This window comes from Dromaius novaehollandiae, chromosome 1 (genome assembly GCF_036370855.1).
Source record: "Dromaius novaehollandiae isolate bDroNov1 chromosome 1, bDroNov1.hap1, whole genome shotgun sequence".
Taxonomy (NCBI): domain Eukaryota; kingdom Metazoa; phylum Chordata; class Aves; order Casuariiformes; family Dromaiidae; genus Dromaius; species Dromaius novaehollandiae.
Genome location: NC_088098.1, coordinates 87,549,334 through 87,574,871, shown reverse-complemented (window position 1 = coordinate 87,574,871; position 25,538 = coordinate 87,549,334). Strand labels below are relative to the sequence as shown.

Genomic DNA, 25,538 nt, shown 5'->3' with positions numbered 1-25,538 from the left:
GAAGAAAATATCGGGAATACCTTAGGAACACTGTTTTTTCTAGCTAACAGCGACCTTAGTGCTTAGCACTGGCACCTCCCTGTCCCCAGAAGTTTCCGGAGCGAGTGGACCAGACACCTGTCAGGATGGCCTCGGGGTGCTCGTTGCTGTCTGGACGCAGGGAGACCGGCCGAGCGACCTTCAGGGGCTTTTCCATCTGCCCTGAACTGTCGACCCCGGGGGTAACAAGGCGGCGCAGCCCGTCCTAGCCCCCCGCCCCGCCGCTCCCCCAGGGCTCACCCTCGCCCCGGCCCTCCTGGCCCAACCCCGGGCTCCTCTCGGCAGCGGCCGCTCAGCCGCCATGGCTGCGGCCGTTGCTGCAGCTGCCACCGCCTTCCCCGTTTCCATGGCAGCGGTGCGCGGGCGCAGCGCCGCGGGGCGGGCGGTCCTTCCATGCGGGGGAGGGGGTGGGGGCGGCTCGGCCCGGCCCGGAGCTGGCTCGGGTGGGGGGCCAGGCGCCGCAGGCGGGGTGGCGGGGCTCGGGGTTCAGCCCGGGGCGGGGGGGCCTTCTCCTAGCGAGGTTTTGCTGCAGGTCGGGAGCGGGAGTCCGTGAAGATGGTGGATGAAGAGCAGGACGGCGGGTACGATGTTCTGGAGCAGGAGGGGGAGGAAGAGGAGGATGAGGAAGAGAAGGTGCCGCTGGAGCAGGAGGAGGATGAGGAACAGGTGAGGGAGACAGGTATTGAGGCTGGGAGGGATGCGGGCAACTGGCCTGTGACACCTCCGGATCTCATTTCGAGCGTTTGTGTTTTGCTCTCTCGGCTTCTCTCACAGGTCCTGGTTCCGTGTCCCTTGATGGAGGAGAACCTGAAGGAGGGCCTCTCTCTCCTGTGTAAAACTGGCAATGGCCTGGCTCATGCCTATGTGAAGTTTGAAGCAAAGGAGAAGTGAGTGTGCAAACCATGCTCCAAGAGAAGGAGTCGCCCTCCTCACCCCAGATCTGCATAGCCATGGGCCCCCTGCTCTAAGCAGCTGCACCATCCTGATCACTGGTGATGGCCTTGTGGTTCAGGAGCATTTCCGGGGCACCTTCTCTGGCTGCCTAATTTCCAGTCTGTGTCTCAGGATAGCCTGTCCAACATCAGCCCTGAGCTAGGGACCCCCTACACCATAGCCATGCACTGCTGGGAGCATCAGCCTCCCTGAAGACTGAGGAGTGCCTAGTGTGTCTGTTCTTCTACACTGTGGTCCCCTAGGGGAGACCTGAACAGGGTAACCTCCCCAAAGTCATCTCTAGGAATATCAATTGAGCATCTTGCCTGATAACTGCTCAGCTTTATCCTCTGCACCTGTGAGCACCATGCAGCAATATCCTTGGGATAGTTTAGAGCCTGAGCCCCATCAGCACACCCAAATAAACCTAGACCTAACAGGCCTCAGTGAGACTGTGTCTTTCACCAGCCTTCTAGGTATCTAGACTGGCCTTTTCCTGTTAGGAAAGTCCTTCCATACAGTCCTTGGTATTACCACTATCATGCAGCAGAGTCCATTTCCCAAGTTCAGCCTCTTTTCCGCTGTGCTTCTGCTCCCTCCTGACAGTTACAGTTTGGTGGGAAGAAGTACTTCCTGTCCCAGGAAATCAGGTCCCCTGTTACCATTCAGCCTTGTTTACAAAATATTCAGCCTGTTCCTATTGCTTGCCTTTTCCATCCTTCTCTCTAGCAAAGTTTTCCAGGATAGAAGGGAAGGGGGAAAGGAGGATGCCCTTCCTCTGGCAGTGGTGAGGGGAAAACTGAAAGCCAGTGGCTGGGGCAGAGCATGAGAGGTGTTCTATTCACCTTCTCCCTCCCATAGGCATTTGACAGACATCAGCCTCCTCCAATGCTACATTCACCTGCGGTATGTGGATTTGTCAGAGAACAAGCTGCGAGACTTGTCTCCGCTGAGCAGCCTAACTCACCTGCTTTGGCTGAAGGTGGATGGGAATCTGCTTACCAGTGCCTGCATGCAGGAACTGCCCTACCTCCAGTTCATCAGCTTTGCTCACAACCGTATCAAGGATATGGAAGGCATTACTCACCCCCGCTTAGCCAACCTCAGCCTTAAAGGTGATACAGACCACCTCTCATCATTCTTGTGTACGTAGGAAGCTCTCTTTGGCTGGGATTAACTCTCTTGTTGCTTCTTCCTCCTCTGGCACTCAGGAAATAAAATCAAGACAGCACTGGGCCTGAGTCAAGGACAATTGTTCAGCCTGCATATCCTGGAGCTGCGAGGAAACGAGCTAGAGAGCACAGCAGGGCTAAACCTTCCCAAGCTCAAGAACCTATATCTGGTAAGGGATCAGGCAGCTTGGGGAGCAGGACAGAGATGCTGCACAGCGTGGTGCCTTCAGTCAGTGGGAGGAGGGGAGATGTTGTCCCCTTCAAAGCAGTATAATTTCCATGCTAGTCTGCTCTGTTCAATCTTCTCAGACTGAGAGAGGAACAGTTTTCAGAGAACTAAAGAGACAAAATCACTTCTTTGGGGCAGATCCTTCTACATTGTCTGCTCAGATGGTGCAAAGGGAGTAGTAACATTTTGTATAAGGATTCCTGTATTAATTGAGCCATGGGAAAAGGAAGCTGATGCTGCAAGGACAGTCTTCAAGGCACTCATGCAATGGGAGTTCAAAGGTTGATTTAAAGGAACCAAATCAAATTTGATTAATACATGACACAGTTGCAGATGAAATTTTTGCATTAATAAAGCTACACCCACTAGCAGGAAAACTAGAAGCTGGTTGTGTACTATGTGGCATTTCAGACGGTATCAGTTTGAAGATAAGGATGCTGCTGTTAGTAGGGCTGTGTTACTTCCTGTTCTTCATGCAGTAGTGGTGACAAAAGCCAGCTAGAGCAAGGTCAGGTATACAAGCAGCAGGGAGAGAACAATGTGCAACATATTGTGATAGCTTTCTATAAGAGATGGTGGCCTTGCATCTATGTGAAGAACTGGTATGTATAAAGGAGTCATAAAGAATGTTGATTTAGAAGAAAAAAAAAGAAAAAAAAATCCCTTCTGCATTATCCTGTTGGTGCTTGCAGGGCCAGAGCCTTTAAAACTATTTACACTGATGTAATGGAGAAAGTGAGAGCAATAGTAGGTTACTATGCATTTTACAGACTAGTGGTCTGTGAGCTCCCAACCCTAATTCCCTCACAAGCTCCTGGTTTCCTCTTGGGTTTAATCTACTAATCCTTCCTGGCTTTTAAATCTGTTCACACTACCTTTTGCTAAATCTCAGATTTTCCTCTTTTTCTCATTATCTTACCTTCTTTACCTGGCCCATCCAATTCAGGCTCTCGCTTGGCCAGTTTCCCTTAAAGTCCTCCTTTACAAAGCATCCTTTTCCTGAGAGACCTTGTCCCAACAATTCAGCCTTGCCCTTTTTAATTTGACTTGGGCATTGTCCACCTCACTGGGTACCAGCAAGGAACCAAGAGCACAGCAGAACCTCTCCCTCTTTCCCATTCAGGTATCTGCACACTTAGAGACTGCAGCCCTGAGCCACAATTGCAGGGGAAGTCCTGCTCAGTGCCAGGCTGGTGTATGCAGGGGAGAGCATGTAATTTCCAGGGATTTTCCAAACTTGACTGCACAAGGCCCTAAGCAGCCTGATCTAGCTTTGGTGTCAGCCCTGCTAGGAGGGGAGAGGGGTTTTGGAGATTGGACAAGAGACCTCTAGAGGTCCTTTCCAGCCTAATTCTTTCTGTGAATCTATTGCCAAATTTAAGAACTTTAGGTTTCCCCATCTTATAACTTGAAACACAGTGAAGTGAATTCAATTCAATGTTGGGGAATCTCAGACTAATAGAACAACATTCTTTCTGCCACAAGATTGTCAGATTTGTTGCAAGAAGGTGTGCTTATGGATGGATAACAACGATTATACCAGGAAAAGCTGAAAGTTAAACAAACAGTCCCCATCCTCCTGCAGCCTCTCTCAAGAACATTCAGCCTGCTTTTTGATCAGCCTTGAGAAGCAGAAGAGGAAAATTCCTGGGAGTAGATTTCCCCCACAGGAAAAGCAGCTGACGCTGGAAGATCCCTGGACTACATCGACTATGTGGTTCAGAAGAGCTGGTGATCCATTCTTTGAACATACTTCTGTTTTATGCTCAGACCCATGCTTTCCTCTCCATACTGTTTCTCTCTGAGGCCTTAAGGACTCAGATTAGACACAACTGTGGAAGGTGATGCTGTGCTGGCAGTAGAGTAGATGACTCAAGAGTGCATGCCTTAGTAAGTCTGGATCGTGGCATGTCCCAGCATAACTAGAGGCTGTGTAGGCATTATTCATATGGGGTGGTTTTGTCTCAATCACCAAGTGATGCTGCAGGAAACTTTTTCAGAATACCTTTGGTCCTCGAATCTGAATATTTAGAAGTCTTTTTGGCCGTGTCCTGAACAACCTTATCTAGCTTTGGAGTTAACCTTTTTGTGAGCAGGGTGTTGGGCTAGAGACCTCCAGAGGTCCCTTTCCACCTAAATCTTTCTGTGAGTCTAATAGGTATTGAAGATCCTGAGCCAAGGTGCACAGCCTAGAGTTGCAGTCAAATTCTCGAGGTATTCCATCCTCCATCTCTAAAATTTCCTCTGAAATTTCCACTCCAGCCTTGCTGGTTTCTGGCTATCCTTTTATTCACTACAATATTGCCTCCTTCCTGCAATGTTACATTTGTGCTATGCCCCACTTCAGAGAAGAGTGCATTAGGGGTGATAGGGAGTCTGAAGGGTAGAAAGAGCTTTGAAGATCAGAAATAATTGCTTCCCCTCCCCTGTGTCTCCCTCCTTTTCCTTCTCCCTTCCTGCCTCCCTGGTGCTCAGGCCCAGAATGCCATTAGCAGCCTTGAAGGCCTTGAGGGCCTAGGACAGCTCACAACTCTGCACCTGCGTGACAACCAGCTTGAAACCCTGGATGGATTCTGTAGTACCATGAAGTGCCTGCAGTACCTTAATCTACGGTGGGTCCTCCCTGCTCCATGCTAGGACCAGAAACCCCCCTCATCAGTCTGTATTCCCATTTGTGTCTTTAGGATTTTCTGGTTTCTTTGGGAGCTGAAGCCCAGATAGGAATTGATTGGCCTTTACAACCCTTAACTTGTGTCCAGGGTTCAGCTGTTTAGGGGTATCACAGCCCCTTCAGTCACTCTCAGACCCCACCTCATACTTTTTATTCCTTGCCAAAACTCCTTTGGATCCCTCTCCACTTTCTCAGTGTCCTGGCCATGAACATAAGTATCCTTTTCTTCTAGGCATTTGCCATACAGGGGTATGGCTAAACCATATAATTCAATGGACTCTTTAAGCACAGAGAAATCCAGAGGAAATGTTCTTTTTGTCCCTCAGTTTAAGGAGCTCCATACACATCTGTGGTCTATCACAGGTCCATGGTCTAAGGTCTATGGTCTGTCATGCTGCTAAGTTTTGCTTTGTCTGTGTTGTCAGCTTACTGTTCTGAAGGGACCTTGCTACTTACATTTACCTCTCTCTCCCTGCCAACTGTGCTCCCTTCTCTTCAGGAGCAATGGGATCAGTAGCCTTCAGGAGGTGGCAAAGCTACAGGTGCTCCCCATGCTGCGGGCACTGGTGTTGTTGGACAATCCATGCTCTGATGAGGCTGATTACCGGGTGGAGGTCCTGGTCCTGCTGCCCCACTTGGAGCGCCTGGACAAAGAATTCTTTGAGGAAGATGAGCGGGCAGAGGCAAAAAAAATCCGTCAGCAAAGGCAGGAGGAAGAACAGGTGAGAATGGCGGGGGGAGGAGAAAGTGAAGGGAAAGAGAGACGTCAGACTTGTCAGTCAAGAATCTTCTCTTCTAGATTACAGGAGGAAAAGGCTGAGGGAAGCAGGGGGGCCTACAACAGACACAGCCCAGCATCACAACCCTACTGCCATTTCCAACCCTACTAGCAGGAGTGAGAGAGAGGAAAAAAAGTAGGGCATGGAGTCATTTAACTTCTCCCTCTTTTCTTCTTCAGGAAATGGAGGGATCTGCTGATGGTGATGTGACTGAGTGACCCTTGGTTTTACCATCTGTTCCCCAAGCCCCTCATGATATGGAGATGCCCTCCCACTGCTGGCATGTGTGTGGCAGGGAAAGCAAGAGCTCCAGGTGTCTGTCTGCATGTGCCAGATCCACTTTCACCTTTTTGCCTGGAGAAAAGAGGAGGGTTACCCACCCTGGTCCTGGAAGCTATCCTGAGGAACCGCAGGGCTCTTGCAGTCACTGCACACACACTGTACTCTCAGTATGCTCCTGGGGAAAAAGGGAGAGTTGTAGGTTGTGTGGTTTTATTTATGGCTCCCAAAACTCCTGCAAGATTTTCTGATTTGAATAAAAATAATTAATGGGCCAGAGTGATTGCAATTGTTTATCCTGCACACCCACTCCTATTCCCTGGCTCTCTCACCCTCGTCTGCCTGTGTCTATCCGCTGTCTGCCTCTCTCTCTTTCTCTCTCCATCCTCTACGTGCTGTTTGCAAAGCTTTGCTAAATCCTGACTCATCGCAGCTCTGGGTCACATGCTGCTGTTCCGGCCCTATCAGGGGCGTCTCCATCCTGCTGCTGCTGCCGCCCGCCGTTGGCTTAGAGGACACATCATCTCCCCTTGAGGTCCTGCATCCCTCCTCAGCTTCGTTCTCCTCTCCTTTCTACCAGCACTTTCTCAATCTCTCGTTCACCCCTGCCCTAGGAAGGTAAGTGTCTCCCCATGGCCAGCATCCCCCCCTGCCACTGCATGCATTTCTGTGCTCCCCACCCTGTGCCCTCCAAACCCCACATGCACTTGGGTCCCTGCAGAGAAGGAACAGGGTGAGCGGCATTAAACAACCGAACTCCTCTCACTTCCTTCCCCTGCTCCTCCCACCTCTTTCTCTTCACCCCCCCCCCTTTTTTTGCGTATTTTAATTGCAGGTATTCCTTGCTTCCCTGTCCCATCAGGCATCATTTCAGATGTGAATTTCAGGAGGGGGGCAACCAATAAACATGGGTTGTGTTCCCAAAGGCATTGCAGGGAAGACATGGGATGGAGCTTTACTTGGGGGAAGGGTTGGTAGTAGGGAAGGAGGGAGAATTCAATTTAGGCATTGCTGGGGAGAGGACCCAACCTGGGAGCAGACTAGTCCCCCCAGGTGGTGTCATAAATACAGGAACCCAGCCAGATCACAGGGAGAGGGAGGGAGGAGGAGAGGGGATGTTTTCTGTCTTTCACAGCCCCACGCCAGACAGGGGGAGGAGGGCATCAGGGAGAGGAGGTGACAGTCAAGCAAGCAATAGCTGCATCAGCCATGACACTGCAGCAGTGCAGGCTTCCTGAGAGCAGTGCCCAGCCTGGGGGAATTGCAGCAGCACCAGCTCCCTGACACACAGGACTGCTGGCAGTGGCATGGAGGAAAGGTCTTTGCGATGCTGGCCTGCTCAGCAGAGTGGAGGGGGGACTGCTGCAGTGTGAACTTCAGCAAGCCAGTGCCCTGGTGATGTGCACTGCCATGAAGCAATGCCCACAGGAAGGCACTGCAGCAGTGCAAGTCTCCCAGCGGTGCCCTGACCAGCTTCTGCCTGAGGGAGGCTGCCAGCCTCCAGTCTCGCTGCTCCCCCTCCTCACTGTGGTCAACGGGTTCCTAGCTACATCTCTGTTCCAATCCCTTATCCCAGCTTATCCGCCTCTGACCTGCTTTCAGGACAGTGCAGCTGATGCCAGGGATTTCAGCATGGTCCTTCATGCTGTGCAAAGGAGAGCAAACAGAAGGGGACAAGGGGAAGAAGCAGGAGCAGAGAAAAGAGTGGAAAGAGCTAGAGGGGAGAAGAGATCAAGTGAGCGACGGGGTGGGGCAGGCAAGGCTGGATTTGTGCTTGTCATTTGGCTTCCTCAAGACTGGACCCAACAGGGGAAGGTGGACATGGGCAGAGGGATGTGGCCACAGGCAGTGTGAACACATAAGCAGGAGGGGCACTGCATTTGGCACCAAGCTTGTTGTCAGGTCCCTGCTGCACCAAAGATCACTTAAACAGGGTCCCATTCTCTCCCCTGAGGAGGCTGTTGGGGCATGGCCAAGGCACTGCTGCAAAGGAAGCTCACAGCAGCGCGGGCACCGCTCTGGAGGAAGTTCCCGCAGCGTGTGCCAGATGGTGTGAGGAGCACTGCCAAGGCAGCTGATAGGGGATCCCAGCCCAGATGGACATGGTGGAGGGCCCTGCCTGGACTCCAGAGAGTCCCAGTTTCACTGACTGCAACTCCCTACTGCTGGAAGCTTTTGCTGAAACTTCAGCGCAAAGTGATTTCCCCACATCCGTGTGATTTCCATGAGCCAGAGGCAATAGGATCAAGGGCTCCCCAGCATTGCACAGCCCCACAGCTGGCTGGTGGCAGGAGGAGGTTGGGGAAGATGACATACAAGGCCAGTCTGTGGGAATAAGAAGGTGGACTGGGGCAGAGGAGGATATTCTGGACTCTCCCCCCCCCCCCCCCCCCAGCAAGCAGATTGCAGCCAGAGCTCTTTCAAACTGCCGTCCCCACACACAAGCCTGTTTTCTACTTCTGGTTTAACCAGGTGCATCCAAAATGACAAATTTCCTTCTCTCCCCTACTCAGTAGATAGAGAGATGCCTCCCAGCCTCACGTATCTTCCTACGTCATGCGCAGAGAGGCAGGTTCAGATGCTGGGATCAGTCCTCTGTATCTGGGCAGGGCCATGTTTCCCTCTCCCCCTCCAGAGCTGTTTCTCCCATGTTTTAAGCATTGTGGCCTGCAGTAAAACGGCTTCTCAGGCTCCTGGCCTCCTCTGTGCTTCCTCACCTTGGTGCAGCCCTCCCCATGCCTCTCACTGCCCTGCGCTCTGGTGGTGGGTCCAGCGGTGACTCCCAAGGGTGGCAGGCTGAGTGGTGCGGCTTGCTGAGGAGCCGGGTCCGGAGAGTGGGGGGGAGAAGTGTCTACTCCACCCCCCTGCTGTGGGCTGGGGAGGGCGCCAGGGGCCTCACTAGCATGGAGTGGCCCAGCCCGAAGCGACCGCTGTGCTGGGACTGCGAGGGGACGCTGTGGTGCTCAGCAGCTGCGTCCCTGCTGGCTTGGGGAGGCTCTGCTGGAAGGGGAAGTGCTGGGAGCTGCTGCTGGGCCCGCGGGCACCTCTCAGCCGCACCAGCTGATCCATCCCGCTCCGCTGCCTGCAGCTGCTGTGACACCCTCAGGATCCCTGCCTACCCTGATCTGCATCAAGGGCCTGAGAAGGAAGGGGAGAGCAGTCAGCTGCAGCTCTGGGAGAGAGGGAGAGAGCTCCCAGAGCTCCCAGTCTGTCATCTGTGGTGACAGAATAGATTGAAACAGATGCTCAGTTCCCAGATCTTGGGCTTTGGATAACAATTTTCACATCTCTCCTTTAGTCTGAACTTCCTCAAGCCAATAGCTTTAGCTCCAGCTCCTAAAATACCTCTTTCTTGAGCTCCCTTCTCTCTGTCAGTGTCTATTTTGGAAATGAGAAGGGCACCACATCCGAGGTGTAATCTGAGGTCTCTCAGAGTGGTGCAGAAGTGGGCATTCTCCCTCTCCCTCTCCCCCTCCCTCTCTCCCCTTCCCTTCCCTTCCCTTCCCTCCCCTCTCCTCCCCCTCTCCTTCTCTTCTCTTCTCTTCTCTTCTCTTCTCTTCTCTTCTCTTCTCTTCTCTTCTCTTCTCTTCTCTTCTCTTCTCTTCTCTTCTCTTCTCTTCTCTTCTCTTCTCTTCTCTTCTCTTCTCTTCTCTTCTCTTCTCTTCTCTTCTCTTCTCTTCTCTTCTCTTCTCTTCTCTTCTCTTCTCTTCTCTTCTCTTCTCTTCTCTTCTCTTCTAAGATTCATTATGTCGATTGAGAAGATCCATGCCCGAGAGATCCTGGATTCTCGTGGGAATCCCACTGTGGAGGTGGACCTGTACACACACAAAGGTAGGTGGGAGATGATGAGAGTTGTGAGAAGGGACCTCCTACCTATGCTGGAAGAGCTGAGTCTATATTGCAGCCTGGCAGCTATATAGCAGCCTGCCTAGAGCACAGAGTATAAACTTCCAGTATAAACTTTCTAGTGAACTCCTGGCAAACAGCAAGCCAGGGAAAGTGGCAGCTCTTCCGATCTCTGCCTGTGGCTTTGTCTGTGGCTCTGACTGTGCATGTGTTCAGCACGTTTGCACATAGGGCTGGTAAATCACCCTCTACCACTGCAGCCCCCAGTGAGGAAGTGCCTGCTGCACTGCTCGTTTCCATTTCAACGGTCTCTTCCCCTCTACCTGGAGTGGAAGATGCTGGTGTTCATGTCTGGCCACATGTGATTTCTCTAGTGAATCTCAGAAGTGTTCTGTCTCATCATGAGCTCTGCAATAGCTGTTGATGGGAAATCACAATGAAACAGCTGACTGCTGTGTGTATGACTTGAGCCATGTGTCTCATAGTAGCAGGGCCTGAAAGTTTCATCAACGTAAGTATATGCATCTCCTTGTCCTATGCATGCAATGTCCTCCTGCAGCTGTGGTTTTAGTCCTGTGAATTTGGAAGTACATCGTGATGTTGTGGGAAGGTTTGTCCCTGAGACCTCTATGCAGGCATGTATGTGTGTATGGCTCAGCCAGAAGAGCTGCATGTGCATACGCACATGGGCTGAAAGGTGTGAGGAGTTGTGAGTGGCCAGAGAAGGGACTTTACTGGTCCATTCTCTTCTTTCTTCATTGAGGCAAAAAAGCCAGTCCCAGTCAAAAGGGGAGGAAATCTTTGGCAGCCTGCTTGCAGCAGGGTGCAGGCAGGGGTGCCAGGATGAGAGCTCAGCAGCCAGACATCCACGTGTCATTTGTAATTCTGGGACTGATGTGGATTTCTTTGTGGCTGAGATTCAGGCTTGCTGAGCTCTGTGCCTCAAAGCTTTTGGCCATGGGTGGATTTGTTTCTGTCACTTGGGTTTTCCGTCTCTAAGAGGACCAGCTGTGAGTGGCCAGCCATTGGGGCCATGTGTTTGCACAAGTGGTTACGATATTCTTTCCCATGAGAGTAAAACAGAAACAGATGCATGAGAACTTTTCTTCCTCTTAATCTTCCACTCTTCTCACACCTGTGTTTTGCTATCTCTCAGGCCTGTTTCGAGCAGCAGTCCCTAGCGGTGCATCCACTGGGATCTATGAAGCACTGGAGCTACGAGATAATGACAAGTCACGGTTTCTTGGAAAAGGTGGGGAGGTGCCTACTCCCACAACCCCATTCATGGGGCTGTGTGTGCATGGGGATCCACTGGAGGGTCTCGCTCATCCACTAATGTAATGTGGATGTTATTCAGCTGACCTCAGTGAGATCCCAAAGGCACAGAGTTAGCATAAAAAGATCAGACCTTGATTTTCTCTTGCTGTCTCCTTCTCTCAGTCCCTCTATATTGCTCCTCTCTCTCCCCTTCTCTGTTCTCTTCTTTGCCTCACTCTCTCTCTCTCTCTCTCTCTCTCTCTCTCTCTCTCTTCCCTTCTTTAGGGGTCCTGCAGGCCGTGGATCATATCAACAGCACTGTCGCCCCAGCTCTCATGGGCTCTGTAAGGATTTCTCTTTATTCTCCCTTGTTAGACGTTTACTCTGCTCTCTCTCTTTCCCCCTTATCTCTGTTTCTGCCTCTTTTCTTTTTACTGGGCTAAGAGACATAGTGATGTTTTCTGTCAACTTGGGCACACCCCTCCTTGCGCCTCCATGCGTGTATGTGTCCGAGGGTGGAAAAGAATTAACCCTACTGGCTCCATTGCAGCATCTCTACCATCTAATCAGTCACCTCAATGCTCACTGTAGGGCTCTATCCCTATTTCAGATGTGCTCCTCCTTAAGCACTACACAAATCTCATCCACATGTCTCTGGACTCGTGCCCATTCTTCTCATCCCCCCACCCTCCAGCAGTCATGGTGTGGTAGAGCAATGACCACATCTGTGCAAGGTCTGGAAGTCCCCACAGCACGGTTTGTGGCCTTGCATAGTGATGGTGACACATCTGTAACCAATTTATTGATGAAGACCTGGAGCAGAGTGATTCCAGTTGCTCTGAGGAGAGATGAACTGGAGCCACATGCTACACTAACTACAGCCTATGTCAGTGTGTACCGTTCCAAGGAGTCAGGCTGAGAGACCAACTCGCTCCACCCTTGAAAACACATGGCCTGGTGAAAGCTCCCTGTTCTGGGCTTAATCCTGCTCTCCACCTTGCTCCCAGAGATTGTTCCATCCAGCTCATATTTGCACGCTTGTGGGGTGAGCATCTTCTGTTTTGCCTAGTGTCTCTGTAGCCATACCACCACTGAGCTTCCTAGAAGCTGCCAAAAGGCTGGGCAAATCATTGTGTGAGTCATTTCCTGAGCTCTGTGTGGCCTTGCCTGGGCTGTCACCAATCCCTAATCCAGCTCGGGTACATTTACACTGCACTGCAGTCACATTGCCATGGCTACATGACTATATACCAAGGGACTAAATTCCAAAGCTTTGTGTGTATATATTCCTCCACAAGCCAGAGAAGTCCCAGTCCCCCCAGCTTCTCCATCAATGCTTCCTTTCTCACATACCAGAGCTAGCAATTCTTTTCACCCTCCCCTTCTTAGGAGCTATTTCTTCTTGCAGGGCCTCTCTGTGGTAGATCAAGAGAAGATAGACAATCTGATGCTCGAGATGGACGGCACAGAGAACAAATGTAATTCATTCTTTTTTGGCCTGGGAAGTGAATACTATGAGAGGGTGGAGGGAGGCTGCAGAGCTGGAGTAGGGGGCATTAGTAGGGCTGTCATAGCCACGTGTGAGCTCAAGGGGAGGAGAACTGCTGGGCAGAAGGGAGTTGTTTGAGAGGCTTCATTCCTTTCTGGTTTTGCCTACAGCCAAGTTTGGTGCCAATGCTATCCTGGGAGTTTCACTGGCTGTGTGCAAGGCAGGAGCTGCAGAGAAGGACGTTCCCCTGTATCGGCACATTGCTGACCTGGCTGGCAACTCTGATCTCATCCTTCCTGTGCCAGTAAGGCTCCTCCGTCCCTGACATCCAAATTCAGAAACTTCAAAAGAAACTTCAAAGAGTATATTGGGAGGGAGAGAAGGAAGGGATATAGGACTGAAACATCAGCTGAATGCACTGTGGTGGTCAAGAAAGCAAACCAAGGCCTAAGATTTGGGAAGGACTGAGAACAAAATGCCCACACCCCAAGTAGTGCATGAAGTTCTTCCCTCCCCATCTCTACAAGGGTAGAAGGGAACTGGAAAAGACAGAAAAAGGGTAAGGAGACTGCTGAAGGCATAGACTAGCTTTTGTAGAAGAAAGAGCTATGTAAAGTAGGATGTTTCAATGTGGAAACGAGGGGACTGAGGAGGATATGGTAGAAGTTGTGGTGGGGCTTGGTTGACTCTCAGCACAAGAATTGGAGGGCATCATGTGAACCGACTAGAGGCACAGTTCAAAAGAAGAGAAGGTGGGTCTTCACACTAGGAGTAGCTGCCCTGTGAAACTCCTTGCCAAAGGGTGTTGTGGATGCTAAAATTTTCATGGGATCAAGGGGAAAACAGAGAAGGTCCTGGAAGAGAGATTGACCTAGCATTACTGAATGCACAGATGAACATATCCACCTTGGGAGATCTCTGAGAGGTAAATAGCTGGGAAAGTCCTCTCCAACCATTTGCTTTGTGCCACTGTTGGAGGGAGGACCCAGGCTGTTTGAGCCTTTGCTCTGATGCACTGTAGCTGATGTACTTATGTTATCTATGTTGTCTGTGGATGTGATATATTACAAATGGACACAGTGATCCATCCAAGACCCTCCTCAAGCTGGTGCCAAGGTGGGTACCTTCAGCTCTGATTCTCTTTTGGACTCTTCCAGGCTTTCAATGTGATCAACGGAGGTTCCCACGCAGGGAACAAACTGGCCATGCAGGAGTTCATGATCCTGCCTGTGGGAGCTGAAAGCTTCCGTGATGCAATGCGTATTGGGGCTGAAGTCTATCATAACCTAAAGAGTGTCATCAAGGAGAAGTATGGCAAAGATGCCACCAATGTGGGTGATGAGGGAGGCTTTGCCCCCAACATCCTGGAAAATAGTGAAGGTGAGAGCCATGCAGAGATGGGATAACCCTGCCTGCAATGCTGTAACTGAGGTCTTTCTACTCCCAGGTTACAGCTCTCCCCCAACTTTGGTTCAAAATGTCATGCCTCGGGGTCAGTGACCTCCTGTGTTAGGGGATGGTTTCCTTCCCCCCAGGGGTCTTGTTCTGTTCACAGCCTGCCCATAGAAATATTTCATGCATGTCCAGCCATCCCCAAGGTTTTGCTCTAAGTTGTCACTGAGCTGTGGAACTGTTTTTTGATTTCTTTTCTTTCCTTTGGATATGGCCTCCACAGCCATTTGGCATGTTTCAGCTGCACTCTGGCCTCCCTTCTTCCTCTTCCATCTCACTGTCAGTCTCTCTCAGCTGCTTCTGCTCTCAGGATCATCCTAGTGGAGTATCTGTGATACTGGCTGAGTTCCCAGTGAAAGTCAGAGTTCTTTGCATGGACTGACTCTCCTGACTGCAACTCTCCTGTTCCCAGCTCTGGAACTCCTCAAGGAAGCTATTGACAAGGCTGGCTACACAGACAAGATCGTCATTGGTATGGATGTGGCAGCCTCTGAGTTCTACCGTGATGGCAAATATGACTTGGACTTCAAGTCCCCAGATGACCCAAGCCGCTACATTTCTGCAGATGAGCTGGGTGACCTCTACCAAAGCTTCGTACGTGATTATCCAGGTGAGCTGCTGTGCTTGGCAGTGGGGAATCAGCACTGCTGTTGCATACATAACAGGCACATCCCCTCTGTGTTTTGGGGGTGGGAAAGGAAGCAGCTTTGACTCAGGCTTCTTCTGTTGTCCCTTCAGTGGTCTCCATCGAGGATCCCTTTGACCAAGATGACTGGGAGGCTTGGTCCAAATTCACAGCCAATGTGGGGATTCAGATAGTGGGAGACGACTTGACAGTGACAAACCCCAAGCGCATTGAGAGAGCTGTTGAAGAGAAGGCCTGCAACTGTCTCCTGCTCAAAGTCAACCAGATTGGATCTGTCACAGAGGCCATTCAAGCGTGAGTCCATCTCGCTGTCCCTGCTGTCCTATGAGAGGGAAAGGGTTGTTGTTGAACCACAGCAGGGTATAGCATGATCACCTTTGTCTCCACAAGAGTGTAGGATGCTGAGGGTGGGAGGAGAGGATGCCTGGATCTTACCCTGTGCAGGTAGTGGTTACAGGAGGAGCTACTGATTTCATTTCTTGCTCCTTGCAGATGTAAGCTGGCCCAAGAGAATGGCTGGGGTGTGATGGTGAGCCACCGATCTGGGGAGACTGAAGACACCTTCATTGCTGATCTGGTGGTGGGACTGTGCACTGGGCAGGTAGGTGAAACCCAGGCTATGGACAACTGTTGCGGGGGAAAATAAGAAGGGTGTGAAGACAGACACCCCCCCTCCCCCATGGGGAAACTGGTGCAAGTCATAATAGTGTCTTACAGTGTTCGTTGTGTGGAATACTTTACAGATAAAGACGGGCGCTCCCTGCAGGTCTGAACGCCTGGCTAAATACAACCAGCTCATGAGGTAAGGGGCTCCAAGGGTGGGAACACATAAGGGAGAATGGAGAAGCAACTAACTGGTGTGGGAGAAGCTGAGAGCCCAAAGGTGGAAGGGGTTTGTGGGGGAAACATTATGAAAACAGGGCCCAGATCCAAGAATAGGATCCCAGGCACATCTCTGGAGCAGACCTCTTCCCTACTCTTTGGCATGATGGTGCAGCACCCTCAGGCAGAGCAGCTGGGAGGAGAACAGCTCCTCTACTCCATTTCAGCTTTTTGGCTAATGCACTGCATCTCAGGTGCTCTGGTACCTCTGATGCTCCCTCACAGCAAGGGTCTAATATTTGCTGTCTCTCTCTTCTGCAGGATTGAGGAAGAGCTTGGTGATGAAGCACGCTTTGCTGGACATAACTTTCGCAATCCAAGTGTTCTTTGAACATTTTCCCCAGGTCACTGACACCCTGCTGCTCTTTCCCAAGTCACAGTCTCTGAAGCCTTCTTCTCTCCCCTGCTCCCTTTTCTGCTCTCTCTTTCTTTTCCTTCTGCCACCCGCCACTCTTACCTCAAATCTCCATGAGTTCATGTCTGTCTAGCTAGATATATCCAGGTGAACGATGAAAGTGAGGCCTACCCTCTCTCCCTTGCTTTGGGGTCACAAGCATTTCCAAATCTAGGCATTTTGTGTCTTCTGTTTTTGTGCAGGGACCATGTCTGAGTCACTTTGTTCACATATTAGATTATGGGAGCCTGCTGCCTGCTGTGTTTACGTTGTATGCCAAAACATGTGCAGTGAACATAAGTTTGTCGGCTGGAGAAGTGTTGCATCTGTAGCTGTGTTTGGACTAGTGTTGCCAGTGGCTGTTGTTGTGCATGTGTATAGGCATGCATGTACTGGCCTACACTGTCATTTTGCCCCAGGCATGTCTGCACTGAGCCGTGATGGGACCCAAGTGTCTCTTCATTCCACTCTTGAGTGTTGTGTTGTATTGAGCTGTGCTTGTCAGCAGCTTAGCATTGAACTGCACCGCTTTCTGTCACTTGGTGTATGTGTGCTGTCAGTCCCTGGGTTAAGTGGCTCTCTGGGGTATCGTGGGTCAGTGCATAGTAGCGTGGGGAGTATATTAAGACACAGTTGTAAACAAACACATGCTCTCATTTGCTTCTCTTGACCTTTTCTCTCTGTTTCCTTCTATCTTGCTCTCCTTCACCCTGTCCTCCACCCATAAAGTCTGCTTCATCTTCTGGACAACCCATGCTCAGCTGAGCTACAGACAAACTACAGAACCCTAAACTCAATTAAAATGTATTTCACATCTGAGTTGCCTAGCTTGGCCTGATGTTTTTCTCTACACAACTGGTGTCCGGAAAATCTTGCAAGCAAAGCAGAGGAAGATCAATTAGAAAGGTAGCCAAAACAAGCAGAGGGACAGGCAAAAGAAAGTCAGGTATCTCCATCTCCTTTCACAGACCTGCCACATAGCTAGAATGGTCTGTTGACTGTGTGGTTCCAGAGAAAAGAGCTCGAGAATACTGAGAGGAGGGCAAGTGGGAAGGTGTAAATTCCCTCCCACCCCTCTCCACCAAGGCATGTTGCATGAAGGAATGCCAGGGATGTTGTGCAAAGGAATTTATTCTTGCCCTCCATTGACGTAACAGACCTCAGAACAGGCCACAGACAGCTGCCCACTTGACATCTAGTCAAGTATTTTTAAGTACTGGAACTGCAAGTATTTTAAGAGAAAAAGCTGCCCCCTGCAAAAGAGAGGATATGTAGACCAATGAATGGAGGGGTAAATGGGGTGTCAGCCTCTTTCAGTGTCACCTTAGTTCACAGGGGACAATACAGCAGTACTTGGGAAAAATATCCTGTGCTCCAGCTGGTTTTCCTGCAGGTCAAGTAGAAGTAAACCTCACTGCCTGTCAAACAGAATTATTCTGAATGGCCTCCAATGAAGGTGGAAGGGAGAGGAAGTGCTACTTTGAGAAATCCAGCCCAAGGTATGATGGAGAATACATGATGTAAACACTTTGCCTGCCCCATCTGTTCATGACAGTAGCCCATCCATGTATGTGGGCACACTCAGGTCCTGCGAAACTCCTGCTCCGTTTTAGCAAAGCAAATTTCCAGGCCATCACCTAAACCACATTACCTTGTCTCTCAGGATGAGCAAGAAAAAGAGTGAGGACCGAGGTGGATCAGCAAGTCCTAAGCCCTCTCAACTGTGCGCTGATGTTGACCTTAAAACTGAAAGACAACACTTTAAAGATCAACATTGGCATTTCACTGCTGATTCTTTAGTGAATAATACATGAAATGGAGTAAGTTCAGGAAGGGAAGACAAAGAATACGATACACATGCCCAAAACAGAAATGAGGATGGGAAGAGAAATACAAGAGTAGAAACGGGACTGATTTCAAAGGGATCATTAGTTAATATGGAACATATCTTGATAATAATTGAAAGCTTATGTCCTAGTTACAGGCCATCTCTTGCCCACGATTGCCACAAGCCTCCCCTTCAGTCTCTTGGAGAAGCAGCATAGCTGCAGGGTGAAACTTATCCCACACTTAAAGATTGAGGCTAAAAGTGGAGTCCAGCCATTGTGTCCTGCTTCCACACCTAGTACTCATAGATAAGTAATCCAGGAACAAAAGGGTGCTGAATGGAGCATGGAACCCACTTACAAGCAATATCATGTAGTCGCTGGAGATAAGAAACCAAGGATAAAAATTCTATAGCTGGTCAAGATAACTGATTATGGTGGGACACCAAGCTTCCGGTTAGAGTATCAGGAAAGCAACACCAGAAATAATCTGAGGGCCCTGAGATTAGGAAATGTATAACAGGGCATATTCGCAGAGCTGCATTGGCCAGCACTGCTCTTGCAGGGTCTCAGGGTGAGTGATGACCCCACAGGTGGCTCTCAGTTCCTCTTCCACCCACCTTGGCCATGGAGCCAGCTGCCCCAGGCAGCGACCCCTTGCCACATACCCCAGCTAGCTGCCCCCACAGATGACCAAGCCAGCTGACCCCCACCAGTAGCCCCAGCCAGATGCTCCCAGCCAGATGCTCCCCACCAACTGTCCCCAAGCAACCTCCTCCTGCCGGCTGCCCCCACCACCTGCCCCCTGCTGCCCCCGCCTGCCCCTGCCAGCTGCCCCTCAACTAGCCACCCCTGCCAGCAGCCCACCACCTTCTGCCCCCTCCTCCAGCAGCCCCCACCAGCTACCCTTGCCACCTGCCCCACGAACTACTCCCCAGCTGCTCCTGTGAGCTACCCCCAGCAGCTCCCCCCCACCAGCAGCCCCAGCCAGCTGCCCCCAGCCACCCGCACCCCTCCTGGCTGCCTCCTCCAGCTGCCCCCGCGCTGGGCCCGGGCGATGTCCTGGACGTGAAGTCCAGGCACCTCGTGGGGATGGGCAGGGTGGCAGAGCCGCAGCTGCCTTCTGGGAGCTGTAGTTCAGGCATTTCCGTGGGAAAAAGCTCCATTTTCCTGTGCCGAAGCCCTCTCTTCTCCTCAAAATGCGATCCCTTCAGCAGGTAGGAAGGGTCGGTGTGTCGCGGGAGCTGTTTCACTGGGGACTTTCCGTTAGAGGGCACCCGTGTCCCAGCACGAAGCGTGCGGGCAGCGAGCGAGGCCCCGGGGGATGCGCGCCCTGTGCCCACGGCCGTGCGCCGCGCTCCCAGCCGCGGCTCTCGGCCGCCTTAAAAGCCAGGGGAAAGGAGCGGGGCAGGGAAGAGTTCAGCTGGTGCCTGCTGGCAGGGGCGTGTTTGGGGGATGGTGGGGTTGAATTTGGTAATCTTGCAACGTTTTGCCACAACTGTGTTTGCAAAATTTTATATATGTAAAAAGCTTTGTTTTGTGAAGGAAATTATACTGCGCATATGTGCATAAGATACAGATAACATTATTTTTCCATTTGTATACCTAACTACAGTTTCTCTTCCTTTTAAATTCTGGGATTTTGCAACCGATGTGGTTGTTGCTTAGCGATCAGGACAGTTTTTTGGAAATAAAGTTTCTTAGCTTTCCAGTTCCCAAGAGCATTTCTTCCCACCAGCTCTCTTTTATTTGTCTTTTTTTTTGTTGTTGGTGGTGGTGCAAGGAAGGAAATGAAGTATACAAGGTAAGCTGTGTCACCCACTCAAATGCAGCAAGGCTGTAACAGCAGGGAACCAGTATATATGTCCCCACACTGTGGGAAGAATTTCTTAGTGAAGAGTTATTACCGGTGAGGCATTGCCACATCCTGGTGTTAGAGAAGATACTGCAAAGCACCGAGGTGATGAGGATGCATTGCATCACAGCAGTGCCTCACCTTGATGTCTTTTCTAAATCAAAAGCGTTTGTCATTGATAGAGCAATGTATAGAAGCAATATGCAACTCTGGTGTGCTTGGGTCACTACAAATATTTATCTTTGGCCAATGCATCATAAAATGTATCACTTTTGTGTCTCTCTCTTTGCCTCAATGGAAAAGATGAGGTTATAGTTTCCATGTAACAGCAATATCCAAATACTTTTTTATTCCTGTGCTTGAGGACTCCTGCTGTATAAGCTGGTGTCTCTATGAGATTGCTGTGCTATAATGTGCTTTCGATCAGAGTGTGAGAGACAACACAGTGATGAGGTGGAGATGTGACAGTATCTGTTAAGGGAAACATTTGTGGCATTGGTTTTGTTTAAATTCTCAAATGCTGTTCTGTTTAGATGATGTTTTCAGAGCGATATCTAGCTGTTAAAGGGATAATCTAACACTAGCCCATACCGAAGCTTGCAGAATTGTTCTTTCATTTGTAAATAGGTGCGTGTGCCCATGAAGGAGCTGGAAGGGGAGCTGTTTGGGAATTAGGCTTGTTGTCGAGAACACAGTGAAGCCTTAATGATGAAGAGCTACTGATTTCCTCCAGGATCTTTTTTGTTGTACTCATCCTTGGGAAAGCAACATCTTTAACATACGAGGCTGTCGGAGACATTTCCCTACTGAACACCTGACAAGAGGTCCACAAATTTGGGTCCTTGGTAATACCTATGATGTGCTGAGCAATCTTCATGAAGAGAAGCATATAGTTTTGTTGCTGAAAGACTAAATACAGGCAGGTTGTCAGGTGGACATGAGGCTCAGTCTGTGCACAAAGATCATCTTACCAGAGCATTGCATGTCTGAGTGTGCAAACAGCTATGCCATGTATGGGAGGAGATAAAACACCCTCCACAAGTGACACAGATGCCATAGTTTTGGTAGAACTGCATCCATCGTAGGTGTCTCTGCTAGCACAGTGCACATCCTGCCATACCTTAGAAATCAATTGTGTGGCTATGACAGACTGTAGTGGACAGCTAAACTGGGGTGATGGGAGAGGTTACCACTGTCATCCCTGCTCCTCCTCACTTCTGAAGGATACCAAAATAGCACATCAATGAACCTCACGTTAACAGCTCCCTCAGTTCTAGCCTAGACCCAATTAACTCAATTAAGTGGTAAACTGAGGTGGGTGTCTCATTTGTGATCCTTCAGCTATCTTAGCTGTGGGGTAGCTGTTGCTGAGAGAATGGTGAGACTGAGAGGTGAGGTTTATAACCTTCTCAGCTGTTCAGTCTCATTTACCAACAAACACACGTATTGTTTTCGTGAATTTGAGAGATTAAGCCAGGAGGAACCATTCTGTGTGGTCCTGATTTGGTTCAGGTTTAGAGAAAGTCTTTCCCCAGGTCTAGCACAAACTAGATGGCTTACTTGATTATTCTTTTCATTGAGGCAACTACTATGTGTTGTGTGTCTGTACTGTTGAAAAGGGAAGCAGAAAGATCCAGATGAGAAGGGACCTCTGGAAGTCTCCACTCCAAACCCCTGCTTAGAGCTGGCTTAGCTCCTGAGCTAAATCAGGTTGCTGAGCGCCTTGTCCAGGCTAGTCCTGAACATCTCCAATGGTGGAGATTCCCCAGCCTCTCTGTGGCAGAGAGGCACCTCTGCCAATGCTGAACCACCCTCAGCAATTAAATTCCCCCCTTGGCTTTTTCTTCTCCAGCCTGAAAATACCCAGCTCCTTCGGCCTCCCCCTCATGTTATGGGCTCCAACACCTTAATTGTCTTACTGGCCCCCTGCTGTACTCTGCCCAGTTCATCAGTATCTCTCTTGTACAGTATTTATGTAAAGAGGATGTATCACAGTGGAGGCCTCTTGCTTCTCAAGTTAACATTTTTCGCACAGTCGAATCAGAGAATGATACAGCTGGAGAGATCCTAAGAGATTGTGTGGCCCATCCTCCTGCTCCAGGGGAGGATCAGCTGCACCTGAGCATTCCTGATATGTATGTGCTGAGCCTCCTAGCCAACTCACAGACTCCCTGAGTCATTTATCCAGCCTGAAAAAAATATAGCTAATAATGCTCTTCATTTAGCCAAGCTCTTCAGTCTGTTGATTTCAAAGGTGGCTTCATTTTATTATCTGTGTTCGGCAGCCAGTCTGCCTATAGTCTCTTTGCACTGGAACACCTGACCATTTGTGCTTCGTCTGTCTATTTTCCACTCATGCTAACCACCCTAAATGAGAGTAAAGTGTGACTTTGCCTAACATCAGTTTGGGTATGAGGATTTCTGAGTGGGGAATGGGAAATTGTCTGTCACCTTTGGGAAGGCTGACAGCACCCATCGCAACCCTCCTCACATCCCTCTGAAAGGGTCCTTGTAATTCCTGATCATATTGTCATTAACCATGCTGCCAATAGCTTATGCTCAACCACAGACCCAGAAAAGGTCTTGGTCAGTTGCACTTGTCTTCAGTCACTTGTCATTTTTCTTTCCTCTGGCCGAAACACTTAGCCTTACTAGTGGAGATGGTACTTTTCCTCCACAAGTAAGTCCACAGAAGTCAGGATTACACAAATACAAATCGTTGCCCTATGCCCTCCTCCTGTTTCTCTTTTGAACAACCTGTGATGTCTTTGCATAAATGAAGATTGCAGGCTTTACAGGAAATAGGCCACCTTTGGTTAGCTCATTGAAACTGTGCTAAACCTAACAGGATTGCGATCCACTACTGGGATTTCTGCCAGTTATATTATGTAAATAATAAATTACACTAAAGATGTTAATTTAAATTTAAAACCCATTTAGGTTAAAATTTTGAATTCAAGCACTGACCTAGTAATAGAAGATAACAACATGAAAATCATGTCATACTTTACTTTCTGGTTAAATAAATCAGGGGTCACCAGAAAGCCTGACATGTTGCTGATGCAGAAGACCCTGAGATTATTTAGAATGAACATGGAGAGACTGAAGTTGTACCAGTCACCATAGCTTTCATGCAGGCTATTCCTCCAAGCATAAAAGGTTAGTTTAGTGATTTGGATATTTTGTTCAGCATCCAGAAAACAGGGATTTTGAAGAGATCTTCCTTCTTTCTTGAATCATCACTTTAGCCTCTAAGGATCATGCTCATTATGAGTTCAGGAGGCAAGACTGCAAAAGGTAACAGCTTGAAACAGCACTGACAGCTGTGAACATTACTACCTCAACAACAATAATATATTTTTCTTATTTTCCAGGGGCTTAATTTGGTGAGACACTTTGTAAAGCAGTTAATACTTACATCTGTGTTTGGCATCCCGAGTGTGTTCTCTTCAACATAATACCTCTGTAACTAATATGTATCCAGAAAGGTCACATTTTAAATGTTGCAGAGCAGCTGTAACTTTTTCAATCCTCCCTTTCATGTTTCAAACAGAAAGTGGCAGCAAACAACAGCATCCCAAGACCACTGCTGACAGGGTGGAGGCTTTCTGCAGTGGTCAGTAGAAGGAGGTAGGTTGAGAAGGAGGGTGGCTAAGAGAAGGAAAGAAGACTGGAGACATGAGGTGTGTTTATATTGTGTAATGGGGTGCTCTGTGCCAGCTTAGCTGGCTTTGGACCTAGAGGCACGTAAGAGCAACACGGTGTCCAGCGTAAATAGGGAGGGCCTTAAACAGTACAGTACCAGTGGGAAGAGGGTGTGAAACATAAGAGTTGGGAGCCAAGAGCTTGCAAGGATGTTGCGGAGACATTGTTACAAATGTTTTTCCGGTGTTCACATGTAATGGTGATTAGCTGTACAGGCAAACTGATGAGGAAATTAGTATGTCTGCATTCAGTGCTGAGTTTGGATGCTGCACAGTAAATAATGCTTGGAGCCATGTAACTGACAATGAGGGTAGAAGGAATTATTGAATAAATGCCCATTGGAGGAGCACCATCCAGCCCGCTCAGTGAAAGAGACAGTAGGTCCTGCTGAAGAAACCGTATGTGATTATATATTTAAAGGCTATCAGAATGCAGATATCCGGGCAAAGTAAACCAGCGACTGAGGGGAATACAAGGACTTACCCATTTGCACGCACAGCTTGTCACATTTAAACATGCAGGCATGCATGCCTGTGGGTGTATAATGCATCTTTTCTTTTTGCTTATATGACCAGCCTTATTTTCTAAAGCTAAAACAGTCAATAATGGCAACATTTGCTCACTCTTACACTTCTCCCTGGCGCACACTCACCAATGCTAGTATACCATGCTCCCAGAGCAGTCAGTGACACTAGCAGTATTTGGGTTAGACCCTTCACTGACAACAGATAACAAAATAAATGAGCTCCCTCCCCACCCCCTTCCTGGGGTCTCTGGTACTTGACGACTTTTTCAAAATGGCCATATACGTCCTCAGTGAGATTGAATTTTGCAAGCAATGCCTAGAAAGATGGGCTGCTGAAGCTTCTTAACAGGGAGCACACACAGATGAGGAAGCATTTTTCAGATTTTTAACGTTCTGGATGCATTTATGCTCCTTGTCATAATAAAGCAGTCTGGACTATAGAGAAATATTTCTCCCAGCACTCAGCTGGAACGTGGCATTTCTCAGGCATGCAAAACGCTCAAGCCGAGATTACATGGAGGCTAAAACCAGGTCTGTACAGCAGACTCCTCATGCGCCAGAGTGGCTGCTCCCTCTCCTTCGTGTGAGAAAGGACTGCGCTAGATTGCCAGCCCTGTGTGGTGTTTTCCGCCCGCTCCCGCCGCCGGCTGGCCCTTTTCGAGGGCGCCGGGCTGTCCCGTGCGGGCCGTCCCAGCTCGGCCGCCCCCTGCTCGCCGCCGGGCCCCGGGCCCGCTGCCGGCCTGGGCGCTCGTCTCTGCCTTTGTGCCGTTGCTTGGCAACGGGGAAGGGGGATGGGCCGCCTCCGGGAGGGAAGGGGGGGGGCGGCTGAAGCGCGCGCGGCTTGTGTAATCCTTCAGGCAGGCTCTGCATGCTGATTAGCGCCAGCCCGGCGAAAGCGAAGGCCAGGCATGGAGTCCGGCCGGCCGCGCGCCCCGCGCGGGGCGGGGGGCTAGGCCGCGGATGGGGAGCAGGGCGGTGCGCGGGCTGCGGGGGGCTCCCTTCCTCAGCGAGTGAATCCAGGCTGTCTCTTCCCTGGCTTCTGCTGCCGGACTCGGTGGCTCCCGGGTCTGTCGCGCCAGAGAGGCTTCAGGCGCTCCCGTTCCTTTGTAGTGGGATGGCGCGGGGAGGCGGGACTGCGGGGAGGCCGGGCGAGGCAAGGCCCGGAGAGCAGTGGGGTCGGCCCGCGTGGCCGCGGGGGGAGGGCGCGGAGGGGTGCTGCTGCCCGCGAGAAGGGGCGAGGCCCGGGCAGGGCCGTGCATATTGAGTCCGTTCTCCCCTCGCGCCTTCGTTTGCTCTCCCTCTCTACGCTCCCACCGCCGCTTCCAGCTCTGGGGCCTGCCTGGGGGAATTTATTTATTTATTTTTTGGTATTGTTCTTCCGAGGAGCGGTTTTTAGCCGGGGCTCACCGACCTCCCCCCCGCCCCCCGGCATCTTTCCGCCCGTGTGTCCCCCGGGCTGAGCGCCGCAGCTCCCGCCGGGGCCGGGCCCAGCCTCCTGCTCCCCTTGCCGCTGCACTGCCGGCCTGGCTCGGCCCACTCCCCCCGGCCGGCGCGGGGG

The 25,538-nt window shown here is 50.3% G+C and overlaps 2 protein-coding genes and 1 long non-coding RNA gene across 5 annotated transcripts; all 3 read left to right on the top strand.

Moving 5' to 3' along the window:
- The first annotated feature begins 411 nt into the window (after window positions 1–411).
- LRRC23 (leucine rich repeat containing 23) lies at window positions 412–6,379 on the top strand. The gene is made up of 7 exons (XM_026113248.2): window positions 412–705; window positions 814–926; window positions 1,834–2,087; window positions 2,184–2,314; window positions 4,849–4,985; window positions 5,544–5,766; window positions 6,003–6,379. Exons 1-7 carry the CDS (start codon window positions 595–597, stop codon window positions 6,039–6,041), a joined length of 1,008 nt encoding a protein of 335 aa, XP_025969033.1. The 5' UTR covers window positions 412–594; the 3' UTR covers window positions 6,042–6,379.
- Window positions 6,380–6,570: 191 nt separating this feature from the next.
- Window positions 6,571–16,887, top strand: ENO2 (enolase 2). Of its 3 annotated transcripts, XM_026113305.2 has the most exons (12): window positions 6,571–6,720; window positions 9,842–9,933; window positions 11,105–11,200; window positions 11,491–11,549; window positions 12,614–12,683; window positions 12,865–12,998; window positions 13,852–14,074; window positions 14,559–14,756; window positions 14,885–15,086; window positions 15,285–15,393; window positions 15,536–15,594; window positions 15,936–16,887. In XM_026113305.2, the coding sequence occupies exons 2-12, from the start codon at window positions 9,849–9,851 to the stop codon at window positions 16,003–16,005; spliced, it is 1,305 nt and encodes a 434-aa protein (XP_025969090.1). In that variant the 5' UTR covers window positions 6,571–6,720; window positions 9,842–9,848; the 3' UTR covers window positions 16,006–16,887. The 3 variants fall into 3 exon arrangements, with proteins under 3 accessions (XP_025969090.1, XP_064375323.1, XP_064375328.1); XM_064519253.1 differs by lacking the exon at window positions 11,491–11,549; XM_064519258.1 differs by lacking the exons at window positions 11,491–11,549; window positions 12,614–12,683.
- A 2,145-nt stretch (window positions 16,888–19,032) lies between these two features.
- LOC135329020 (uncharacterized) lies at window positions 19,033–22,147 on the top strand. The gene is made up of 2 exons (XR_010390165.1): window positions 19,033–19,111; window positions 20,377–22,147. It is a non-coding gene; the product is annotated as an uncharacterized LOC135329020 (long non-coding RNA).
- Window positions 22,148–25,538: the final 3,391 nt, after the last annotated feature.